The sequence below is a fragment of the Penicillium roqueforti genome, assembly GCF_015533775.1.
Source record: "Penicillium roqueforti strain LCP96 04111 chromosome Unknown scaffold_03, whole genome shotgun sequence".
Taxonomy (NCBI): domain Eukaryota; kingdom Fungi; phylum Ascomycota; class Eurotiomycetes; order Eurotiales; family Aspergillaceae; genus Penicillium; species Penicillium roqueforti.
This window is the reverse complement of record NW_024067567.1, coordinates 849,981-870,647: the sequence shown is the minus strand read 5'-3', so window position 1 is coordinate 870,647 and position 20,667 is coordinate 849,981. Positions and strand designations below refer to the sequence as shown.

The 20,667-nt window shown below is 49.3% G+C and overlaps 8 protein-coding genes across 8 annotated transcripts; 4 read left to right on the top strand and 4 right to left on the bottom strand.

Moving 5' to 3' along the window:
• Positions 1–319: 319 nt before the first annotated feature.
• Positions 320–6,399, bottom strand: hir3 (putative transcriptional corepressor of histone genes (Hir3); the record flags this gene model as incomplete). The annotated part of the gene is made up of 4 exons (XM_039070265.1): positions 320–1,609; positions 1,663–1,818; positions 1,870–2,092; positions 2,156–6,399. 4 exons carry the CDS (start codon positions 6,397–6,399, stop codon positions 320–322), a joined length of 5,913 nt encoding a protein of 1,970 aa, XP_038931505.1.
• Positions 6,400–6,763: 364 nt separating this feature from the next.
• On the top strand, positions 6,764–9,215 carry LCP9604111_2752 (ChAPs family protein; the record flags this gene model as incomplete). The annotated part of the gene is made up of 7 exons (XM_039070264.1): positions 6,764–6,786; positions 6,913–7,042; positions 7,124–7,248; positions 7,300–7,580; positions 7,634–8,559; positions 8,615–8,989; positions 9,048–9,215. 7 exons carry the CDS (start codon positions 6,764–6,766, stop codon positions 9,213–9,215), a joined length of 2,028 nt encoding a protein of 675 aa, XP_038931504.1.
• Positions 9,216–9,803: 588 nt separating this feature from the next.
• Positions 9,804–10,596, bottom strand: LCP9604111_2751 (uncharacterized protein; the record flags this gene model as incomplete). The annotated part of the gene is made up of 3 exons (XM_039070263.1): positions 9,804–10,063; positions 10,140–10,321; positions 10,517–10,596. The coding sequence occupies 3 exons, from the start codon at positions 10,594–10,596 to the stop codon at positions 9,804–9,806; spliced, it is 522 nt and encodes a 173-aa protein (XP_038931503.1).
• A 416-nt stretch (positions 10,597–11,012) lies between these two features.
• LCP9604111_2750 (putative C6 transcription factor) lies at positions 11,013–13,161 on the bottom strand (the record flags this gene model as incomplete). The annotated part of the gene is made up of 4 exons (XM_039070262.1): positions 11,013–11,653; positions 11,720–12,795; positions 12,873–13,005; positions 13,056–13,161. The coding sequence occupies 4 exons, from the start codon at positions 13,159–13,161 to the stop codon at positions 11,013–11,015; spliced, it is 1,956 nt and encodes a 651-aa protein (XP_038931502.1).
• A 692-nt stretch (positions 13,162–13,853) lies between these two features.
• Positions 13,854–14,813, top strand: LCP9604111_2749 (SDR family oxidoreductase; the record flags this gene model as incomplete). The annotated part of the gene is made up of 1 exon (XM_039070260.1): positions 13,854–14,813. One exon carries the CDS (start codon positions 13,854–13,856, stop codon positions 14,811–14,813), a length of 960 nt encoding a protein of 319 aa, XP_038931501.1.
• Positions 14,814–15,053: 240 nt separating this feature from the next.
• Positions 15,054–15,556, top strand: LCP9604111_2748 (uncharacterized protein; the record flags this gene model as incomplete). Its single annotated transcript, XM_039070259.1, has 2 exons — positions 15,054–15,467; positions 15,542–15,556. 2 exons carry the CDS (start codon positions 15,054–15,056, stop codon positions 15,554–15,556), a joined length of 429 nt encoding a protein of 142 aa, XP_038931500.1.
• A 265-nt stretch (positions 15,557–15,821) lies between these two features.
• LCP9604111_2747 (DUF3292 domain-containing protein) lies at positions 15,822–18,071 on the bottom strand (the record flags this gene model as incomplete). The annotated part of the gene is made up of 5 exons (XM_039070258.1): positions 15,822–16,614; positions 16,662–16,889; positions 16,945–17,456; positions 17,509–17,718; positions 17,787–18,071. The coding sequence occupies 5 exons, from the start codon at positions 18,069–18,071 to the stop codon at positions 15,822–15,824; spliced, it is 2,028 nt and encodes a 675-aa protein (XP_038931499.1).
• A 625-nt stretch (positions 18,072–18,696) lies between these two features.
• On the top strand, positions 18,697–20,576 carry LCP9604111_2746 (crossover junction endonuclease MUS81; the record flags this gene model as incomplete). The annotated part of the gene is made up of 3 exons (XM_039070257.1): positions 18,697–18,788; positions 18,841–19,010; positions 19,069–20,576. The coding sequence occupies 3 exons, from the start codon at positions 18,697–18,699 to the stop codon at positions 20,574–20,576; spliced, it is 1,770 nt and encodes a 589-aa protein (XP_038931498.1).
• Positions 20,577–20,667: the final 91 nt, after the last annotated feature.

The following is a 20,667-nucleotide window of genomic DNA, read 5'->3' as shown; positions in this document are numbered from 1 at the left end:
TATTCTTCTTGTGCTTTGAGATACTCAAGCTTTTAATTCCTATGTTTATTTTGGTTAATACGGAATGATATCCCTTGGCTAAGGCGTTTGGGGCAATCGATCCTTTGTTTAATAAATGTTCATATTTCATTTCCACAATCCCAGATTTGGATTTTGCGAATATTGTACAGGGTAGCTCGTAAGCCATTCAAGCCACCTGTCTCTTAACGCCATCCTATAGGTCAAATAGATCCTGCCCTGGGAAGAACACCCCATGTGCTCCATAAACCGGAAAGAAAAAAAGAAAGCAAGCCCACTCCTGGATTGTAAAGCAGATTCCTCAGGACTCAGAGGATGTAATGTCCATGGCATCTTGTTTCCCGGTATCTCGCTTGTCGGCGACATGCTCAATCTCAGTATCATTGGCAGATTGATCGGGAGTGTGGATCTCTCTCTTCTCTTTGTGTTCTTCCTCCAACTTTGTTCCATCATCCTGCATGTCCTCATCCTCGTCCCTATCACCCTCCCCTTCTTCGCCTTCATTCTCATGACCACCCTCATCGTCCTCGCCGTCACCTTCATCCGCACCTTCATCACCGGTCCCCGCCTCCTCTGCATCAGTGACATGAGGGAAAAGCGCCGAGGTCCCCTCATCACCTAGCTTCGTGTCCTCATTATCGCTCAGCTCAGTCTCGTCAGCACTGCCATGCTCATCTCTTTGCTCAACCGAGTCATCCCCAGTAACAGAAATCTGCTTGGCTGAGCCACGAGACGCCGAACTCGGCCCGGCAGCAGTATGCCCAACACCCTGCGGAGTCGCAGGTGGCTCCGTCTCGCCCGCAGCAATTATTTTACTCGCCACGGCCCGGGGAGCCAGCTTCGTGTTCACGATTGTGTCGGCGCGTTTTTGGATGTCGCGGCGGGCGATTCCCTTTGTCCGGCCGCGTGGTGCCGGGTTATCGGATACTGGAATGAATGTTGGAGCAGTTGAGGTCTCGGGAAGGCCGTCGCCTAGCGTGAGAACGTGGTCGACTTTCATCTTTTCTTTATTTTCCTCGGTTGGTTGTTCGACCAGGTGGGGCGTGTTGATTTCGTAGAGTCGGGCGTAGAGGTCGGCGATCAGGTCTTCGAACATGGTGATTTTCATGAGGTTGTTGTTGAGCTTCTTTAGCTCTAGGGCATCTCGGAGCAGTTCCAAGATGGCCTGGCTCTCTGGCCCCAGTTGAGGTAGGCTTTCCAAGCGAGCTGTCTTGGTAGAGAACTCTTCCCATCCGATTGGTTTGAATACGCTTTCTTCGTGACCTTCATTGATTTTGGCTGCGCGGCGGATGATCTTTGCGTAAGTTAGACAAATGTCTTCCCACAGCTTGGTGTGGTTGAAGAAATCGCCTTGCTTCTTTCTCACACGGCGCAAAAGTTGATCTAAGCTTGCACGATCGTCAAGCTGGTCAAGCAGGCCAACAAAAAAGTACACGTAGCGGGTCGTGTAAACGAAATGTCGACCCGGACGTTCAAATTCCGGCCGCCAGACCTGGATCGTAAGTGTCTTGGTGAATATTTGGGAAAGTTCCTGCTTGGCAGCAATGGCAGCGGTCGCGTTTTGCTGGTCGTCGTAAATGATATGCGCAGCCTATGGATTGTAAGCAGTATGAACAAAAAAAGATCAAGGTGCGGGTGATATACCTTTACACCCATACGATGATGCCAGTTAGACTTGTCAGCGCTCTTGTACTTCCGAAGGACTTCGAGTATGTATGTGTTCCAACCCTCCATATTCTCAGGGGGGTCGATCTTACGGGCCCAGGGAGTTGCAAGGAGGATCTTGCTTCCTTCGGTGGGCTGATATTGCTATTAGAATGGGTCCTTCATATCAGGAGCGATACAACTTACCGTCATGTTTCCTCGACGAACAAGTTTGTGCACAAAAGAGAAGAGTTTGAAATGTGGCTCAAAGATAGGATCAGAGCGTGAGTCTCTTCGCTGCGGAAGTGCAGCAATGGCATCGAGAATAGCATTTATCACCTCTTTTACTTCGACCTTTTTTGGGGTCGTTCTCAAGGAATCATCGCTGGTGAACATTTTCCAAAGACATTTGCCAAGCGTGTAGTGAGTCCTATTGAGTGTTAGTACTCTTTCTAATGTCCCCGCTCTGTAAAGTCCCGTTGAAACCACTTACATCCATCGCTTAGACTTGTCAACAGCTGCCCGTTTGAGAAGGTTGCTAGCAAAATTCCACGTGGAATAAGCTGACATCTCCTTAAAAGGCGTTCCCTTGTACATTTGTTGGCTCACCTCGCTGCTGTAATGACGAGGGAAGTCTACAACACTGAAGACCCCCATGGACAGCGGCTCGCGAGAGGATGAGTAGAGGCGGATACCAAAGTCAGAGTAAAGATCTGACATCGCTTCTCTAGTCTCTGCCGTTGGCTCTGCAGTCCTCATTGCTGTTGAAACAGCCATGGCATAACAATGAATAGCATTTCGCTGCAGTGCTGCCAAGTCCGACCGGTTGTTATTAATCTTATCAGCTGTCCATGTAATGTCTTCATCAAGCTTTGAGTCATAGGTTTGGGCAAGCCTATACCAGGTTTCCCATCTGTCTGTTCCATGATCCAGATCTTGTCTGAAGAACCCGATGGCGTCATCAAGCTCGCTTGTTGGACCAGGGCTGAGACGTTTCTGGGATCGGAATTTGGTGAGTGCGGCATGGCCGAGAAGGAAGAACCACCCCTTCGAAGCGATCTTCGCGTTCTCTGTAGGAACTATCGTCGTCGAAAGCTCTGTAATACCCTGAACAGCACGGAGAAGATTGGATGGGTTGATTGGAGCTTTAAGATATACATTCACAAGGCGACGATTGAAAGTCAACTGAGGTGTCTGTGAAGAAGCCTTAGCGGGGCCAATCGCTTGCTGCATCTTCTCGATGGTAGTCTTCAATTCAGACTTGAACAAGTCCTTCATATTCATCTTGTTGGCTTGTTGCAGAACAAAGTCGATCATCATGATCGCTGTAGGGCGATCTAATTTCTCCGGAGGACATCCATGATCCACAGTCCCATCGAATGCAGAGAATTTGATACCGTGTAGGTCGAGAAGTATTTGACAGACATCAAATTCATAATCACCCTTGGTTTCAAGGCCAAAGAGTTCCGATTTCAGAAGTTTCAAGAACTTCTTTTGCGAATATCTGCACATCGATCGAACGCCCAATGCATTATGGACGGAACGAAGAAAATGGATGCGGTCTTCAAGCGGATCATTGAAAAGCTCCTTGTTTTGAGCAATCGCTTCCATAAAGAGGGTATATTGTAAGATCCAGCATCGAACATACAGCTCTCGCATTTTTTCTTTCATGTTTTCTAGCGATTTCGCCAACGAGCCTCGGAAGTCGCGACCGGAAATCTGCCCTACTCGCACCGAGTCCTCGTAAAGGATAAAGCTATGTAGAAGCCTCACGAGGCGGGCTATAGCAGATATTGAGGTTTGTAAATGCTCCATGTCGAAACAGTCAAATGCTTGTTCCGAATCTTCGAGAATAAGCAGTATAGCCTTGGCCACAATGCCATCGAGGGCTTTCAGCCAGCCCAACAGAGCTACTTGACGATGTTGGCTTGTTTCCTCACCGTGTTTCGCTGCCTCAAGTTCTGCCATTATCACTTCGATGCTTCGTAAATAGCAAGAGACAACTTTAGGAGGGTAGTCAATGGCTTGGTATGCCTCCTGGAGTCGGCGCCAGAGGAATAGTCGCAATGTAGCATCTCCTCTATCGAGGAAGGCAGCCATCTCAGCGAGATGTGAGGTAGGATGGTTCATGTCACTCTCGGTTGGCATTTCAGCATACTCGATCGACGAGGGCTCAAGAATTGGCTCTATTGCTTCGATGAGAGTCACGGGATCCTCAGAGTCTGAGTTGAATACCTTGGCGAAAAAGTCCATGCACTTGAGCTTCAAGACCTCCTGGTCTATCACAGCAGCGGACAATTCTGACATCGTAGCATTATTTATGAGAGTGACACTTGGGTCTCCAAGGGACTGAAGTATCTGCTTCAGGTCTTGGAGACAGAGCAAGATATGTTCTCGCTGTGCGTCCCCGGCAAGATTGACATGAAATGCCGATGCCCACAAATGGCGCAAAGTGAGGTTTGATTGGGATTCGCCGGATGGGCTGTGGTTGATAAAATGATCTATGGATGACCGGGCTAACATACCCCAGCGGGCCAGCCGATCACGCTGTGCGAGTTTTGTTTCTTGGTCTGTCTCACTGCCAATATTCTCAACTGAAGCAAAAACATCTAGATGAAGCTCGTAGATGGTTTGTATCATCTCGAATTCAAAGAGGTCTTTAGCCTTATACTCAAATGGAGCTCTATCGCTTGAGCCAAGAATTCGAGCTTCAAGATTCGCAATCAGTTCGCTGCACGCCCGGTAGGTAAATTCATCCTCCCGAACTAGAATCTCTACCACTGTCTTCTTTAGACCCTTTGGCCACAAAAAATTGACGTAAGTCGACTTTGCCGTCGACCAGTTCGAAGTCTCTTGGCCGAAGTCCGGCATGAGAAGACACTTTAGCCATTCGAACAAAGTTTCATGGGAATGTAGCCAGTCAGAGTTGATAGCATTGGAAAAATTATAAAGTTGCTCCCCGGAAGGAAGCTCTTCCTCGATAACTGGCTTCCAAGCACCTTTTCTTGAGTGTTCAAGGAAAACAGCCAATCCCGACTTGCTTGTGCCACGGATGTCCTTCAGCGGAGATAAATCGTCTTTCTGCTGCATCAATCGAGACTTTTCGTCATCCCATGTCTTCATGAGCCCTCGGAGATCCCGAAACAATCGCGTCTCAATATCTTGGGGTGTATCGCTTGAGTCATTCGCAGAGCACTTTTCTCTTAGGTCTTCAACGCTACCGAGTACATCGATACCGATCTTCGAGAAGAGGGAGTCGACAGTGCTAAACATCCAATCATCGGCATTGACAAAAACCTCGAGACGGTCTTCGTAATACTTGTCTTGATCGAATGCAACTTCTTCAGGTGGTAGAGTGTCGGCATTTGACTCTCGGGCTCGGGTCCGTCTGCTTTTCATGCGGCCGCCCTCCGGTTCTTCGTTCGCAGCCGACGCAGACGATCTTTTGCGGACGTGCACTATAGAGTTCGTGTCAACTTCTTCTGCATGAGTCCCATCTTGTTCGGCCTGTTGATCTTGTGGCTGCGTTGATTGACGTTCCAGCGACTCCATCAATTGCTTTTCAGCACTCTGATCGATGGACGACTGTTCCTCGCCTCGCTCAGAGGGCTCTTTCGTTGGCTGAAGTAAATTTTCTTCGGGCTTGCCATTACTTTCGGTTGCCTCAAGCATCACGTCGGCAACCTCATTACAACCCTTGTGTCCCTCGTTATCTATAGCCATTTCCGTGTCCTCTGCATTGTGTGTGGGTGTGGTTGGATCTTGGGAGTTTATTGCTGGTAGGATAATACCGATGGACCGAGTGGGAACCGCAGCGAGCGAATCATGATCTTCATCGTCAAGTGTTTGGAGAAGCGCCTTGCCAACTGACTCCCAGGTCGACTCGGCAGGATTTATCTCTCGGCGTAAAGCGTGCAGGGCAAGAGGGCCCTTTGTCGGATTTAGGCATCGTAAATCGGCAGGAAGGGCGGGCAAATTTGGGTATGGATCCTCATGCTGTTTGAGGTATTTCAATAATGCTTTTTTTGGCCTCTGGGCGGGGATTTGCGACGCAGATAACTTGTCGAAGAGGGACTGCAGCGTGCTCCGCAAGCGTTGCTCCGCGAATATCTCCTCTAGGCCAAGCTGCTCTGACCTTAGTTCCAAGCGATTGTCATCGTCCGCTAGCACACTTTCCAAGCAATACCGAGACAAACGGTAGCTGTTTAAGGAACTGCTGAGTCTTGCGCTTTGCCTCCAGAGGTTGAGATCTGAGTCGTCACGCTCCAAGGCATCCCCAAAAGACCCTAAAGCCTTCCTTGATGCCTCCGTCAACTTCCTTTGTGTTTCCTGCTCGGATTCGGGGGTCTGTGGCGCGGTTTGTATGGAGTCTTGTACTGAATCGAGGACGAATTTGCCGTGATTTTTATAGGACAGATAAAGCGTTTGGAATAGACTAGAGGTAGAGTCGTTGACGTTGAACTCAGCGATTGATTCTGTAGCAAGTTCATCTTGCACATCGTCGAATGCACCCCTTTTGAAATCAGAGATCGACTCTGGGTATTTGAAGATCTCCGAATTGAGAAGAGCTTGATAGGCCTCCGCAGCCTGGGGATAATGCTCTGGCCCTTGTGAATGCAGCTTCAGGGCACCGTGGTAAAGCTTCAAAGCTTCCTCGATCTGAAGCTCCTTGGTGTCGTCAACTTCCTCTTCGACAGCCTCATCGGGCTCCACATTCAATGCGACCCAGCTCGACATGGTATGAGCTCCACGTAGGGTCCCTCAAATCTTAGCTGAAAAAGAGAAATCTGGCGACAGCATCGGGGAGGATACTAAGACCCTAGACTAGATGCGGGCAAGAAGCAAATCAATTGGTTATCGCGGACAGCACCCATGGACGTTATCACGCGTTGCACCCAATCGGGGAAAGTGATTTGGGGCCTGGGTGCCTGGGTGCCTTGTGGCCTGGAACCCTTTTCTTAGAGAGTAATAACAGTTGGGGTATTCTAGATCACTCTTCGCTTTCCCCTCAGCGCAACCCCTGAAACGTCTTACGATTCACGCAGCATTCATTGCATTAAGATACCCTCATCTTCGATTCCATCGCGCTTGTGCAGGTGCCATGGTCGCGCCCGCTGTTCCTGAGTATGTGCTCATCTCCCCATTTACGTGTTCCCCGGGTTGCGTATGCATGGCCATTGTTCGAGATTGTCAAGAGTTGCCACTACGAAAATTACAGGAGGTGTGACTGACATTGAGAATATAATTTAGGATCCATGAGGAGGAGGACATCTATGTTGCCGTCGATGCGCGAACGGAGTCCTTGCAGAGCTTGCGAGAACTAGGCCCTCCAGACTTGGTCTATTTGGTGAAGCAGCCTAAGGCCAATTCCACTCGCCAGGTAGGTTAGAAGATACCAACTTTTCTTTCATGATACAATCTTTCATCTGTGAACAATCGATTGATTTTCTATCGATCGCAGACCGGACTTTATCACCATGTCACCGGAATCGACGCCTCCTCGTCCGCGAGCTTAGCCGCCTATGTTAATACCCTCACATTCTCTCCCCTCGACAAGACGCATAAAGTGGTATCGGGGATTTACTGGTTAGAATCTATTTGGTACAGTGTTGGGTTCCCATGCTGATGTCTATACAGTTGCTACAATGCATTCTCCCATCTCGATATGCGCGTCGAAGTCAAAATCCCCGGAAGCTTGGAGAGCTACTGCATTGATGAGCGCGGTGACAAGCGAGTTGCTACTGAGGCTCTTTGGCTTGAGACCTTCCTTTGCGCCGTTCTGAGGGCTTACCTCTATGCGGACGACGGAAGTGGAGATTCTGTCAAGAAGATTGTTGGAGTTCGGCGATTCAACCCCGTGACAAACACGGAGATGGAGCACAAATTCTTAGATGCTGCCGAAAAGCTGTTCTTCTTGGGTATAGATATCGAACCAATTTGCCTGCTGTGTCTCTGACTAACAACATTTCAGGCCGCCAACTGAGCTCTGACCCCGAAACCCAAGTCCCTAACACTGTGAGCAACCACCTCACATCCGGCATCCTCAAATACATCCACACGACTGGCCGTTATACATCTGGAATCAACTTGTTTGAGAAGCTCCGCACAAAGGATGTAGAGGTTTCATCCCTACTGGCTCGTGTACAGATTATGGCAGACGAGGAGGTGCAAGCGGTACGCCTCATGTACGACGCTTTGCAGGATGTTCCGATGGACTATGCTCTTCTTGATTGCCAGGCTAGTTTCTGTCAAAGCAAAGGCGAAAGCGAAATGGCACTTGAGTGCGCTAAGCGTGCAGTTACTGCAGCTCCAAGCGAATTTAGTACATGGGCTCGCCTCGCAGAGGTATATGTCGGTATGGAACGCTGGGATTTGGCGCTTCTGACTCTCAACTCGTGCCCCATGTTCACCTATCAAGATAAAGATACCCCTCGCATGCCACAACCGTCACGCATCATGCTCCCAATTCTTGCTGAAAGCCTTCTCGATGAAATCGACGAAGGCCAGCCAAAACAGGGAGACCCTCACGACTATGTTCACCCCTCGCTTCGAAAGATCCATGCTGCTAGCTACCAAGGTACTTTCTTAAAGGCGTACAATCTTCTGACAAAAATTGCTGCTGCCATTGGATGGGATCAGTTACTCAAGGCTCGCAGCCAGGTCTTCGTGATGGAAGAAGAATACCGTGTTGAGCGACAACATGTTCCCAAGCCCGCTACGAACGGCAACAGCCCCGCCAACGAAGATGACTCTAGCTCTGTGGCTGGCCCTGACTCGAGCGAGCCGTCTTCGGAAGAAACTACTAATGGAGATGCGGGAGACAGTCACCCTGAAAGCCCCCTCGAGCGACCGGAGCAAACAGTAGCATCTGAAGTTGCCAAGTCTGGCAAGGAAGATGTATGTTTAAAACAATTCTGGACGAATTTCATAATGAGCTAACTGTTTGTCACAGCCCGACCCATCTCACGCTTCATACACGCAATTCCGAAACAAGCGACTCTGTGAAAGATGGCTAGATAACCTGTTCATGGTACTTTACGAGGATCTGCGCATCTACACCATCTGGCGGACCGAAATGGCCCAGTCCCGTCAACAAGCAATGGAGTACAAGAAGTCTCCTACCGAGTGGGAAATTCTTGGTGAGCTTGCACAGAGACTGCACCATTTCGACGAAAGCATTGAGGCATACCAGAGCTGTCTCGCCACTCGGTTCTCGCCCAAGGCTATGCGTGGAGTGTTGAGGTTATACGAAAAGCGAAATGACACCAGAGGCATGCTCGGCGCATTGATCCGTCTCATCGCTTGGCAATATCGCTGGTACTCCGAGGTATGCTCCTTTCTCTAGCTAATATTGCTCGGACCACTATAACTAATAAACTATTCAGTTCTCCCCCGAACTTTTGTTCCTAGTTCGCAAGCTCATTGAGGACGAGGGTGCTGTCAAGGTCCGCAGCATTGTCCAAGCGACAAACTTGCCTCAAGCCGTCCTCGACCTCACACACCAGTATTGTCAACTATGTGCCACCTTCCGCAGCAGTGGTAGCGACACTTGAATATGTTCGCGATGATCGAAGACAAGCTGAGTTGGAGTTGGAGGACAATTTGATGCCTTCCCCTGGATATCAAGATAGAAAGTGGAGCACAGGCAGGGCTAATGACCACCCTTGATGACACCCCTTGTTTTGCACTTTCTCTTGGTCCGATTGTTAGTTTTCTTAGATGGTATATATTTTATATGTTCCATATCTAGTCGTGTGCGCCATTCAACATGATAGGTGGATCCCGTACGGAGTAACCCTAGTAGTTTGGGGCCCGTATCCATTTAGGCCTCGACTTCTCACTGCCCAACGCTAGTATATGCATCGGAACCCACTGTGGAGAGAAACATAGGACTCAGCCAGTAGCGGCGATTTCTATGCACGTCATCTTCAAGTCCCCGAGAACACAGCGAGGATTGGCTACTTCCATGAACTAACTTGATGTCCCTGAATCTAGACACATAGGACTCTACATTCACAGCATCTCTAGTTGGATACAGGAGACTATCACAGCAAAACAATCCAATCACCCACTCAAGGCCGAATTGTATTTTAGTTCAATAAATTTTTTGCCGTAAAGAAACCAAATTCTCGATAGCAAAATCACTGCTCTTCTTCAGCCGCCTCAATTTCAGACAGATCTGACTCCTTAGGAACAACACCTTCCTTAGCTCGAGCAGCACTGGCAGCCGGAACACTCTTCGTGGCGGTATCAGCGGCACTCTCTTCCTCGGCGTCTTCCTCGGCGTCTTCCTCACCAAGCTCTTCGTCTCGTTCGCCACTTGCGCCGTTCGCGCCCTCGGAACCCTCGTCATCATCGACGGGAATGGCTTCAGTCTTCTGTTTCTTGGCTGCCGGGGCGCCTGAAAAGAGGTGTATGTAAGCGTGGGAAAGTTGGGGATGAAGAGGATATCCATAAAGGCTAAGGGTAAAACGTACCTTCCTCTTTGCCTTTCTCCTTGCTTTTGTCTTTGCCTTTGTCTTTGCCTTCTGCTGTTGGTTTTTCTTCTGCTCCTTCTCCTTCCCCTTCCTCATCTTCGTCAGACTCCGACTCTCCTTCCACCTCTTCCTGTTCTCCCTCGTCGCTTCCTTCCTCTACGTCGGGTTCGGAGTCTTCATATCTAATTCAACGCGCGATCGGGTTAGCAAAGACCAATTATGCTTAGGAGGTTTCGCGCGACGTGTTTCGAGGTCGTCTCGTGATGGAGGCATAGCTAGTACAACCGTGCAGAATTGTAGTGGAATGATGCGTAGGACATGCAAGAATGCGAAGAAAGGGAGAATTGATAACGGGATGGAACAACATATGAACTCACTCTTCCTCCTCTTCGCTCTCATCGCTAGGAAGGGCCTGGAGCTCCTCCTCAGTCTCTTGCTTTCTCTTGCGGGTAGTCATCGTAAAAATATTTAGGAGGTTGGTAAGAATTAACTTAGTACAGAGGGGAGGGAAGGATGGAATTATAAAGGAGAGAGAGAGAGAATGTTCTGAATTGGCAAAAGTCCCTTGAGTCTTGGGGGGGAATGGTAATTATAGAGAGGAGCAGAGCTCTAAGAAGAAGGGAAGGGGAAACCCAAGAGCATAAGCGGGAGTGACGGTGACGACATGGGAGTGACAAGACCTTAGGGTTAAGGTGATAGCTTACACTCCGGAGTGCGTGGTCCATGACAGAAGTGTGCGTGTCGCCAACCCTGGATTCTTGCGCTATTTACATTCCGTGCCCATCTAACTATGGTATCCAAATGTTGATATCCTTGGTATCCTTGATATTTTTAGGTTTGCGTCGATTCCTTGCTTTGCGGGGGTCTTCATGGTCATTGTGTTAGAAAGTCAAAATCTGCCATACTCGGATCTAGCAGATTCTCATCAAGACCAAATCCGTATGTGCCGACCATTCCATAGATCAGATCCGGTGGAGGGAATCCCTGTGCCATGGCATTGGCTCCCCCAGGGACCTCGCGGCCTTGCAGCGCAGTATCGTTGTTTCCTTGGAATTGCCAAGAAGCCTCCCAAGAGTCAAAGCGCTCAAGCATCTTGCCCAATCCACGTGCGATATGTCGAGTAAGATGTCGATCACCGGCAGAGACGCAATTCATTAATTCGATCACACGTTCAACTAGCCGTCGCACTTGTCGAGCGTTGATGCTTAGGTAAGCTGTGTTCCAATTGATTGCGACCTTGAGTAGGAAAACAGCGGAGAATGTAACCATAGTGTGGGTGAAGATCGGAACGCCAACAATCGCATCCCGAATATCAGGCTCCTCAAGAACCATATTGAGACATGCCATTGCGGAGGAAATTGCGATGTTGGCGGATTCCTTGCGGTCCATGGAGAAGACGGGTGTGTTGGATAGTGAGAGCGCACGAAGAGAAAGCGAGTTCAGCTGGAACTTTGCAAAATGGTAGTGCAGAACCACTCCTTTCGATGGATAAGTCCGCACATAGGTGCTATCGGCTGTAATGCATTCCAAGTTATGTTAGAACCGAGAGTTGCTGAGAATTAGGCTAAAATGTCACTCACCAGATCGAGGCTGCCAGAGAAGTCGCCATTGGTCTACTGCAACATTGTATACGCGCAACTGTCCAAAATCTTCCTCAGTCAATGTTTGTTCAGTGTCGCTACCAAACATTCGATATGCCTCAGTCAAAATCATAAAGAGAGCCACTTGAGCTAAAAGTCGAATGTCTCCGGGGACGATCATCGGCAGCGCGAGGAAGGTCTCATAGTTGCGGATCACCACATCCTCGTGGATGACAGGTGGCCGCCCATAAGCAATACTGAAGTGATGGTCGCACACGTAAAGCAGATACCAGAGCTGCGCGCGCTCATATTGATCCGTGTGTCCACGGGTCAGACGCTGATAACTTTGATGGAGACCCATCTCGGTCGCGATTCGTACTGCATGCCCGGACAACTTCCAACTCAACTCTGACAGCCAGAATGCCCCCACACAGAGGCCTCGGATATCATCCAAGGTGTGGGCCCGTGTGAGGGCCATATTGGATACGAGCGATACATACTCGCTGTAGCAGCGGTTCAAAGTTTCCGTGCGGTTCGGAATATGAAGTGCCGCGACAGTCAAAACGGCTGCAGAAAGAAGCGTCGATGCGCGACGGACGGACGTTAAATCGCGGTGTACAAGAATAATTCCACCCCACAGTAGCTGGTTCATGGTGCGACTGAAGTACGCGAATAATTCTTCCGCTTCATGGAGGGAGATCAATCGTCGTGAGATAAAATCTTCCTCTAGCAATGTCTGTTTCGGTGCCTCGACATGATTGTTTCTTAGGTTCCGTAATTTAGTGACCTCGTATAGACTGCGCATAGGAGCAGGCACTAATTCTGGGTCTTGGAGATCCTGCTCCGGCGACGGCTCCCGAGTAACATCCATCACGACGCCCAGTCCCTCCTGGTGACTGATTTGTGTCTGCGATCGACTGACGGAAGGGTGGCCATGATACGACTCGGCAGGACTGGGGCCATTGAGAGCCTCCCCGGAAGCATAGGTTGAGAGCTCAGGCAGTCCGCCTTGTCGCAATAGGTGCGAAACAGCCGCCTGCAGCTGTTGCATAGTCGCATTGGCCTGTGATTTCCATCTATACCAGCGCCATTAGAATAGCGCCCCCGATAGGTCCAAAGCCTCACCAAAGGGCCGGGGCGGGGTCACACGTACATCCCATCATCGTTAACAAATTTCTGTGAAAAGTCGTTTACGACGCACTTGATACCGCTGCGAGTACATTTTGTACAAGTTGACTCTCCTGACCGAAACTCACAGCGAATCTTATGACGCTTGCATTCTGCGCCTATTCCCTGTTAATTAGGAGGCATTGGAGATGATGTGGGGAAGACTCACATGCACGAGCTTTGGAGATCTTGGGGACAGAACGTGTCTTGCTCTCTTGGGGTGATTCCAGGCCAGCGTCATCAGGAGATCGTTTCAGTGGAGTACCGGTATCCATGATGTGATGCTACTCTAGAGGATAGTGGGAAGAGTCGGTGATACTCCGGCACGCAGTTTAGGGGAGAAATCTTCTCCCGAGTGGGGGGAAAGCGTCGGAGTAAAGCGAGTTGGCACGAGTACGCCGAAGAGCCAGAGATAAATTGCAGTTTATATTTCAAGGAGGTTGTTATGGCCAATAGGGTAATGTATGTACAACATAGCAAGAGAAAGGAAGAGGACAAAAATAAATCGTGTGACTTGGGACCCCCCGCAGACTCGACTTCCCCGAAATCCTCACCCTAGACGTTATTCTGTTGAGATATTGTTGGCTTTTTAAGATTCAGGTCTGAATTTCGAATTGGACATGTTCCTTGGATAGAGTCTAGTATATAGCTTATTGTCCTCGACTTCTAACTGACAGGCTGACAGGTCACAACACCCGTGGACAAGGCATTCCCCAGGATTCAACCCCAATTGAGATCCCCCAAACAAAAGAGGGCCCTGAAAGATGACACTCCAAGGCGATTCGCGCACAGCAGTTCCACAGCAGATCCACTTAGGAAGTGAGTCCCGGCCCAAGTCCGGTGCGGAGGACCAGCTACGGATCGCCTCGGACTTGATGCGAATGCGGAGACTAAACTTACATATTGAAATACATCATCATCATCATCCCTCCCATATTCCCTCTTCATCACACCAATCTCAAGAAAAATGCATGTCCTCATCACTGGCGCTGCCGGCTTCATCGGCCAATTGCTTGCGAAAGAGCTGTTGAATGACCCAGCCTATCGCGTCACACTGACCGATATACATCAACCTCCGATCCCCGCGGGCGTTCGCTATCCTCAATCCGCAACGGCAATCAAGGTCGATCTCTTGACAGGCGCCAAGGACATTGTCGATTCTTCCTTGGACGCCGTCTATGCCTTTCACGGCATCATGTCGTCCGGCTCCGAGGACAACTTCGATCTAGGCATGAGCGTCAACGTCGATGCAACCCGCAACCTACTCGAGGCGCTGCGACACACCTGTCCCGGAGTCCGATTCATCTATTCGTCCAGTCAGGCCGTATATGGCCGACCGTTGCCAGAGATTGTGACTGACAGCGTAATTCCGACCCCAGAGTCCTCTTACGGTGCCGAGAAGATCGTTTGCGAAACATTGGTGAACGAATACACTCGCCGTAAATTCATCACCGGGTTTATCCTGCGGTTTCCTACCATCTCCGTCCGACCGGGTGCACCCACTGCTGCAGCTTCGTCCTTCCTTTCCGGCATGATCCGGGAACCTCTTGACGGCCAGCAATGTGTGATCCCCATTAAAGACCGACAGTTCAAGTCGTGGCTATGCTCGCCCAAAACCCTTGTGGAAAATCTCCTTCTCACTCTCCGTCTTCCTGCGGACTCCGTTCCCCCGCACATTCGCCAGATTAATGTGCCTGGAATCTGCGTCACAGTCCAGGGCATGATGGATGCATTGGAAGCCGTGGGCGGTGCAGATAAACTCGCCCTTCTAACAGAGAAGGAGGACCCTGCGCTGGTTCCAATCTTGAAGTCATGGCCGACGCAATTTGATAACACTCAAGCCATCTCCTTGGGGTTCAAACGCGACGAGTCTTTCGAGCAAACCGTGCGGGATTATAAACAGTCATTGACACAATATAGATCTTGAAAGTTCAATGACATCGTTTATTAGTTGATTTCTAAACTCTTTGTCATTTTACCTGTTACATAAAACAAGGAGGTTTCTGGTAACTATAGACCAGGGTTGTGCTAGTCAGTCAGTTGTCAGCCCAAGTCGCCATCTGGGCACCACCCGCTTTTCCTACCAACTCACTTCAACTCTTGGGCTGTTCACCCACTTGAGTGGGATATTCTATAATTTTTTACTCCGAAAATCAATTGTTTCAAAATGCCAACACAAATCTCGCTTCTCGTGTACAAAGGCGTGCCAGTAGACTTCTCCAAATACCGACACACAGCGCTGCACGCCCTCTACTCCGACGGCCAATATGATTGGCTTCATGCTGTCGGCGCACACCCTTTCTTCAAATTTCAAAAGGACACAGAGAACCCGATTTCTGAGCCGCCAATAGCCTGGATTCCTGTATGTACGGTGCCGGACTCTGTCACTAGGGAGAAGATTATTTGTGCATGTGCTTGCACGCCGGTGCGCAATGGCAATAGCGACCGAGACTGGAACTGCCAGAACTGGGTGGGGGAGGCCTTGACTGAGCTCGTCAAGATTGGCTGTTTGACCAAAGAAGAGCGCGGAGTGGCGATTGGTAAAATGGTGGAGATTATCTTAGAAGCGGAGCTGGAAGACGTGAGTCCCGTTCTGGATAACTGTTCTATGCAGGAAATTATGTGGACTAATGTGGATTTGTTGCTTGTACGTAGGATGGGATGTATTAGTCTTTATGGCTTTTTTCTGCTCTGGTCAACTGGTTTCAGCTGTAGGTTGTCAATTTATGTCATGCCACAACCTGGGAGACTTCAACGACAAAATTTCTTCAGAGACTGCAGTAATGATATTTAGTTTAGGTCTCTTAATACATCGCTAGTCAAGGAAACATAGCCAGCTGTACATATGCCACTGGCACATAAAGCATAACACCATCAGATCGGAGACATCATTGCCAAACCTGCGATTCTCTCAGCACGCGTCCTGGAAATTGCATCAACAGCTCGCCCAAACCTGTCCGTCAATGGCAATAAGCCGATTAAACAGCTGATTCCTCGTCTCCATGGCAGTGAGTTGATATGACTGCCCTGGCATCTTGCCAATGATGAGCAAACCGTCAACCACCTCCTTACCATGAAGAGCCCAACCAACAACCAATTTCCCCTTCCATCCCATACCGCCTAACTTTCGCATCTCCTGGATCTCAGTCACCGGCATAGTGAACATAACCGATCCATCTTTGCGATTCTCCAATTTTGCGTCTCCATTCTGCGGCGTATCAGTTGTGAAATACAGCAGCGGAGGCTCCTTGGTCGAGTCAATAATCGCAGTACCGCGCTTGCCTTTGTATCGAGCATCAAATGCCACAGGTCCACTTGGTGTTATCCTCTTCCCTCTATCACGTAGGACGCCAACCCGATTCTTAGCATGATGTGAACCGATTGCTGCTCGTAAGCGATCGATCCCTCTTTTGCTCTCAACACCACTGGCCGTTGTTTCTCGAAATAAGCCTAGAATGCTCGATCCCAATGTCCTTTTATGGCTCTTCTCTGGTGCTGGTGGAGCTTCGACCGCCTGGACATGGTCGTCAGGCTTAACCAGTGCAGCTTGTTTAATTTCCTCGTTACTAGCACCTAGGGTCAGTTCCTCCGGATTCAAAGAGACTGGCCGCGAGGGTACTTTGTCTGGTGAGGTTGGAGGAGGCGGAAGTGGTGACGCATTAGCTTCGCCGATGCGGAGAAGAGTAATAGCCAGCTGAGCATTTGTTGGAATACCTTTCAGGAGGGAACTGTTGCGAGTTAGCATTGTGAGCATATGCACTGATTGAATGCATACTTTTGCAACTGAATAATCTTCCGCCAATTCGGTAGGCGGCGATTTAGATATGAAACCCCTCGTCTGATGACAGGGTCTCCAAAGAAGACGAGCCCGATCAGAAGTGTACTCAGCTTCATAAAAACGTAGCAAGATGTCATTAATGAAGCTAGGAATGCCGGGAACAACACCGTCGCCAGGCGCAGACGAGGACTCAGTCGAGGAAACGGAGTTGTTGCGGATAGAGCGCTAGATAAACAAATTTAACAACAAGCCATGAGTAAAACCACGAGCTCTTACTCACTTGCCCATCTTCTCATAGGTATCTGTGATGTCGCCTATTACGTGCATTGAAGAGTTTGCAATGTCCATCACGCTCTGTTTCATAGGTTGTCGTGTTTTGTCATGGGAGTCTGTCGGTACCTTCCCATGGGCAGCGCTTTGCGCATCGGCAGTATTGGCAACAATATCCATCGCGTCTGGAACGTCATCTTCCAAGGGTGCATCATCAGGGACCCCTTGATCATGCTTCCCAACTGCGCTTCCCACGGCCACACTGGCAACGCTTGCAACAAGATTACTGGCCTCTTGCTCGGCTGCTTCGCCCTTGAATTTCTCGGGGGCCCCGGTAATACTATCCTCAGACCCAAGGATTCCCGCCTTTGGCTTTTGTACACCACCCGTATCTTTGTTGACAAGAGAAATTGGAGCGGGAGGGAACATGAGTGATCTACACGGTGGATAGAGCACCAGGGCAAGTAGGATGACCAGCATAGTTGGAACAAGTAGATCGAGAAGGCATGATAGTACGTAGACCTACATAATATCAGTAGCGCTCCAAATACATTTCTCTAGAATGGAGACATACCGTGCAAAAGGCAGCGGTTCGTCGCGGCTCCTTCCAAGACCGTAGTCGAGCAATATGTTTGATACAATTGGTCAATCCAACAACAACGGTTGTGTAAAAACGTTCAATTGTAGCCCTGAGTTTATCCGGCGAGAATTCATCGTCGTCTTCACGCGTGAAATCCAGTTTCTGCAGGGAAACATCGGGAACTGCTTTGACTCGATACATTTGCTGGTGTGCAAATTGACAAGGTCGGTTTCAATTCTCCTACATTTTCATGTGGGGTGCTCAGGACATACCTTGTCGAATCGTCTAATGAGCATCCACAAATCCTCATTTGATAGCCCGGCCACTAATGGTTCCTCGATGACATCTGGAGATTCATCCCATCCAATATTGCTAATTTCCGCTGTGTCGCCAGCTTTTTGTGCAAGGCCTCTCTCATCCTGTTTTATTTGAGATAGCACATGGCTATCGGTTGGTCCCTCGGGAATTTCAGGATCCGTAGTGAGATTGTTGTCGGCCTTGATTGTAGCACGGTCGACTGAAGCGGATGGCATCGCCTGTCTGTCGGTTGCAGACATGAGTGTGAAATTGTTCTAAAGTTCCCTAGATTAACTTGAAGGGTTTGTTTTGAGGTCAACCCCATTGAGAGGAAGCTTTCCATGGGACCTGGAACCTGTCTTGTAGTTGCGCAGACTGTCGACGTCATCTTCCTTCGGTGGCAATCAACACAACCTTGGAAGCAAACTGGATTATTTTAAGTAACAAATGTCATAGAATAAATTGTGGTAATAAGGTTTGGCTGGTGAAAAAGCACTCGAAGACATAGACCTGACTTTTATTGTTTGGGTTTGCGCGTGGGTTGACGACCAAGGCGGCTGGCTGCACGAGTGCCATTCTGGGTGGTCATCAATTCTAGTTCTAACTGCAATGCAAAGGATGAAAATGACCTCGAGATGTAAATGCGACTAAATTATATAAATGAGCTCGTTGTAAATCGGCAAACCAAGTAAGATGGATGCAAGTTAAGAGCAGCCCTCCCCAGGTGGTCTTACAAGGATTGCAATCAACCTTCCTTATCTCTCTTATCAACACGTGCCAGTATTCCCAGAAAGGCAACATCATCGCGTCCAAGCAAGGAGAACTCATCTTGATGATAATTCGCTCTACTAATCTGCCATCCAGTCACTGGACACTCGACTCGCCATGAGCGAGGAGTGTGCAAACCCCCTACTCCTGGGGTGGATTAAAGAATGGCTGGATCAAGCTCGAGAACGGAATAGCAAAGGCGTGACCGTGTACGTATCTCTTGGCGCCCATCGGGAAAAGACTATATCTGACATCTTGCAGGTACAAGAAGGCTTATGAGTCAATGAAAGCCTGTCCGTTAGAATTTCAACATCCGTCTCAAGCGCAGCAATTGAATGGACTGGGTCCTAAATTGTGTGACCGCTTGACCGATAAACTAAAGGCCCACTGTCAAGAAAATGGACTTCCAATGCCGGAACTGCCTGGGAAAGGTTTGTGGTATCACTTGCACCCTGGCCCCGGAAACGGACGCTCAACTAGGTCGAATAGGTGGAAAGAGAGCATCTGAAGGCGGCGTGGATCAACCGGCGAAGAAGCCTCGGAAAGCCAAGCCGTATGTACCGACATTACGATCTGGTCCATATGCACTGATGTTGGCCTTGGGAACCCAAAACGAGAATGAATCCCAGGGGATGACCAAGGCTCACCTGATCGAGGTGGCCCAACCATTCTGCGACAGTTCGTTCACGGCACCCCCGGACCCGACCAAGTTCTACACTGCCTGGAATTCAATGAAAACTCTAATTCAGAAAGACCTAGTCTATGAACATGGTCGTCCACTTCGAAAGTATCTTCTTTCCGAAGAAGGCTGGGAGGTGGCCAAACGTCTCCAAAAGACATTACCTGGCGATGTTCAAACCGCCATGTTTGGCTCCCAAGCTACTGCAACGACTGAGTCACAGCAAAGAGCATCGACAGCCGAACTTGCCTCATTTCAACAAGATGATGATTTATTGGCAGACGCTCAAGAAAAACTATCCGAACACGACATTGCCAACATCGAGCCCATCCTTTTCCCAGCTAAGAGCTTCACTATCCATCTCGTTTTAGACACCCGAGAAGTCCGCACCTCCACCGACCGCGACTATATCTCCGGCGAACTGATCAAGCAAGGAATTAAGCCGCAAGTACGTGCCCTGGAAGTTGGCGACGCAATGTGGGTAGCCAAGTGTCACGATCCAACTTTCCTCACGAGACATGGCGAAGAAGGTGATGAGGTGATGCTGGACTGGATCGTTGAGAGAAAGCGTCTAGACGATCTGATTGGGTCCATTAAAGACGGCCGCTTCCACGAACAAAAGTTCCGGCTCCGTCGCTCCGGCATCAAGAACGTCATCTACCTGATCGAAGAGTTCGCAGTCACGCATCCTGACTCGACTAGCGGGAGTGCAGCTCAATGCCAGGAGATGGTTACCTCGGCCATCGCCTCGACACAGGTTCTTAATCAATACTTTATCAAAAAGACGAAACATCTGGACGAGTCAATCCGGTACCTAGCGCGCATGACTCTGCTCTTACGAAAGATGTATGGGGTCGAAGATGCGCCCTCCATCGGAGACACTGATAGCAATATCAACCGTAGCACGGTTCCTGCATCTCCAGTATCCAAAATTGGCCTCATCCCCGGCCGCCGTCTCTCCACTGACTCCTACCTCACTATACTGGATAATCTCCGCTCTCAAGATCCGTCCATCACATACGGGGTTTCATTCGTGACCTTCTCCGCACTCACTTCCAAGTCCGACGTTCTTACTCTTCGTGACGTATTTCTTAAGATGCTGATGTGTACCCGTGGCGTGACGGGCGAAAAAGCCCTTGAGATTCAACAGATCTGGCCAACGCCACGGCATTTGGTGGATGCGTACATGGCTCTAGAATCTAAGGAGCGAGAGATGATGATAGCGACTCGGATGTCGGAGGTTGTAGGGCGGAAGAAAGTTGCTAAAGATCTCAGCAAGCGGATTGCAGAAGTTTGGGGGGAGGTGAATTTGTCTTAGAAAGGTTTTCTTTCAAGGCTCCTTTGAAGATGACATAGTACCGAGTTCATTCGCAGGTATTAGATACAAAAGTAACGCCAAAATGAAATAA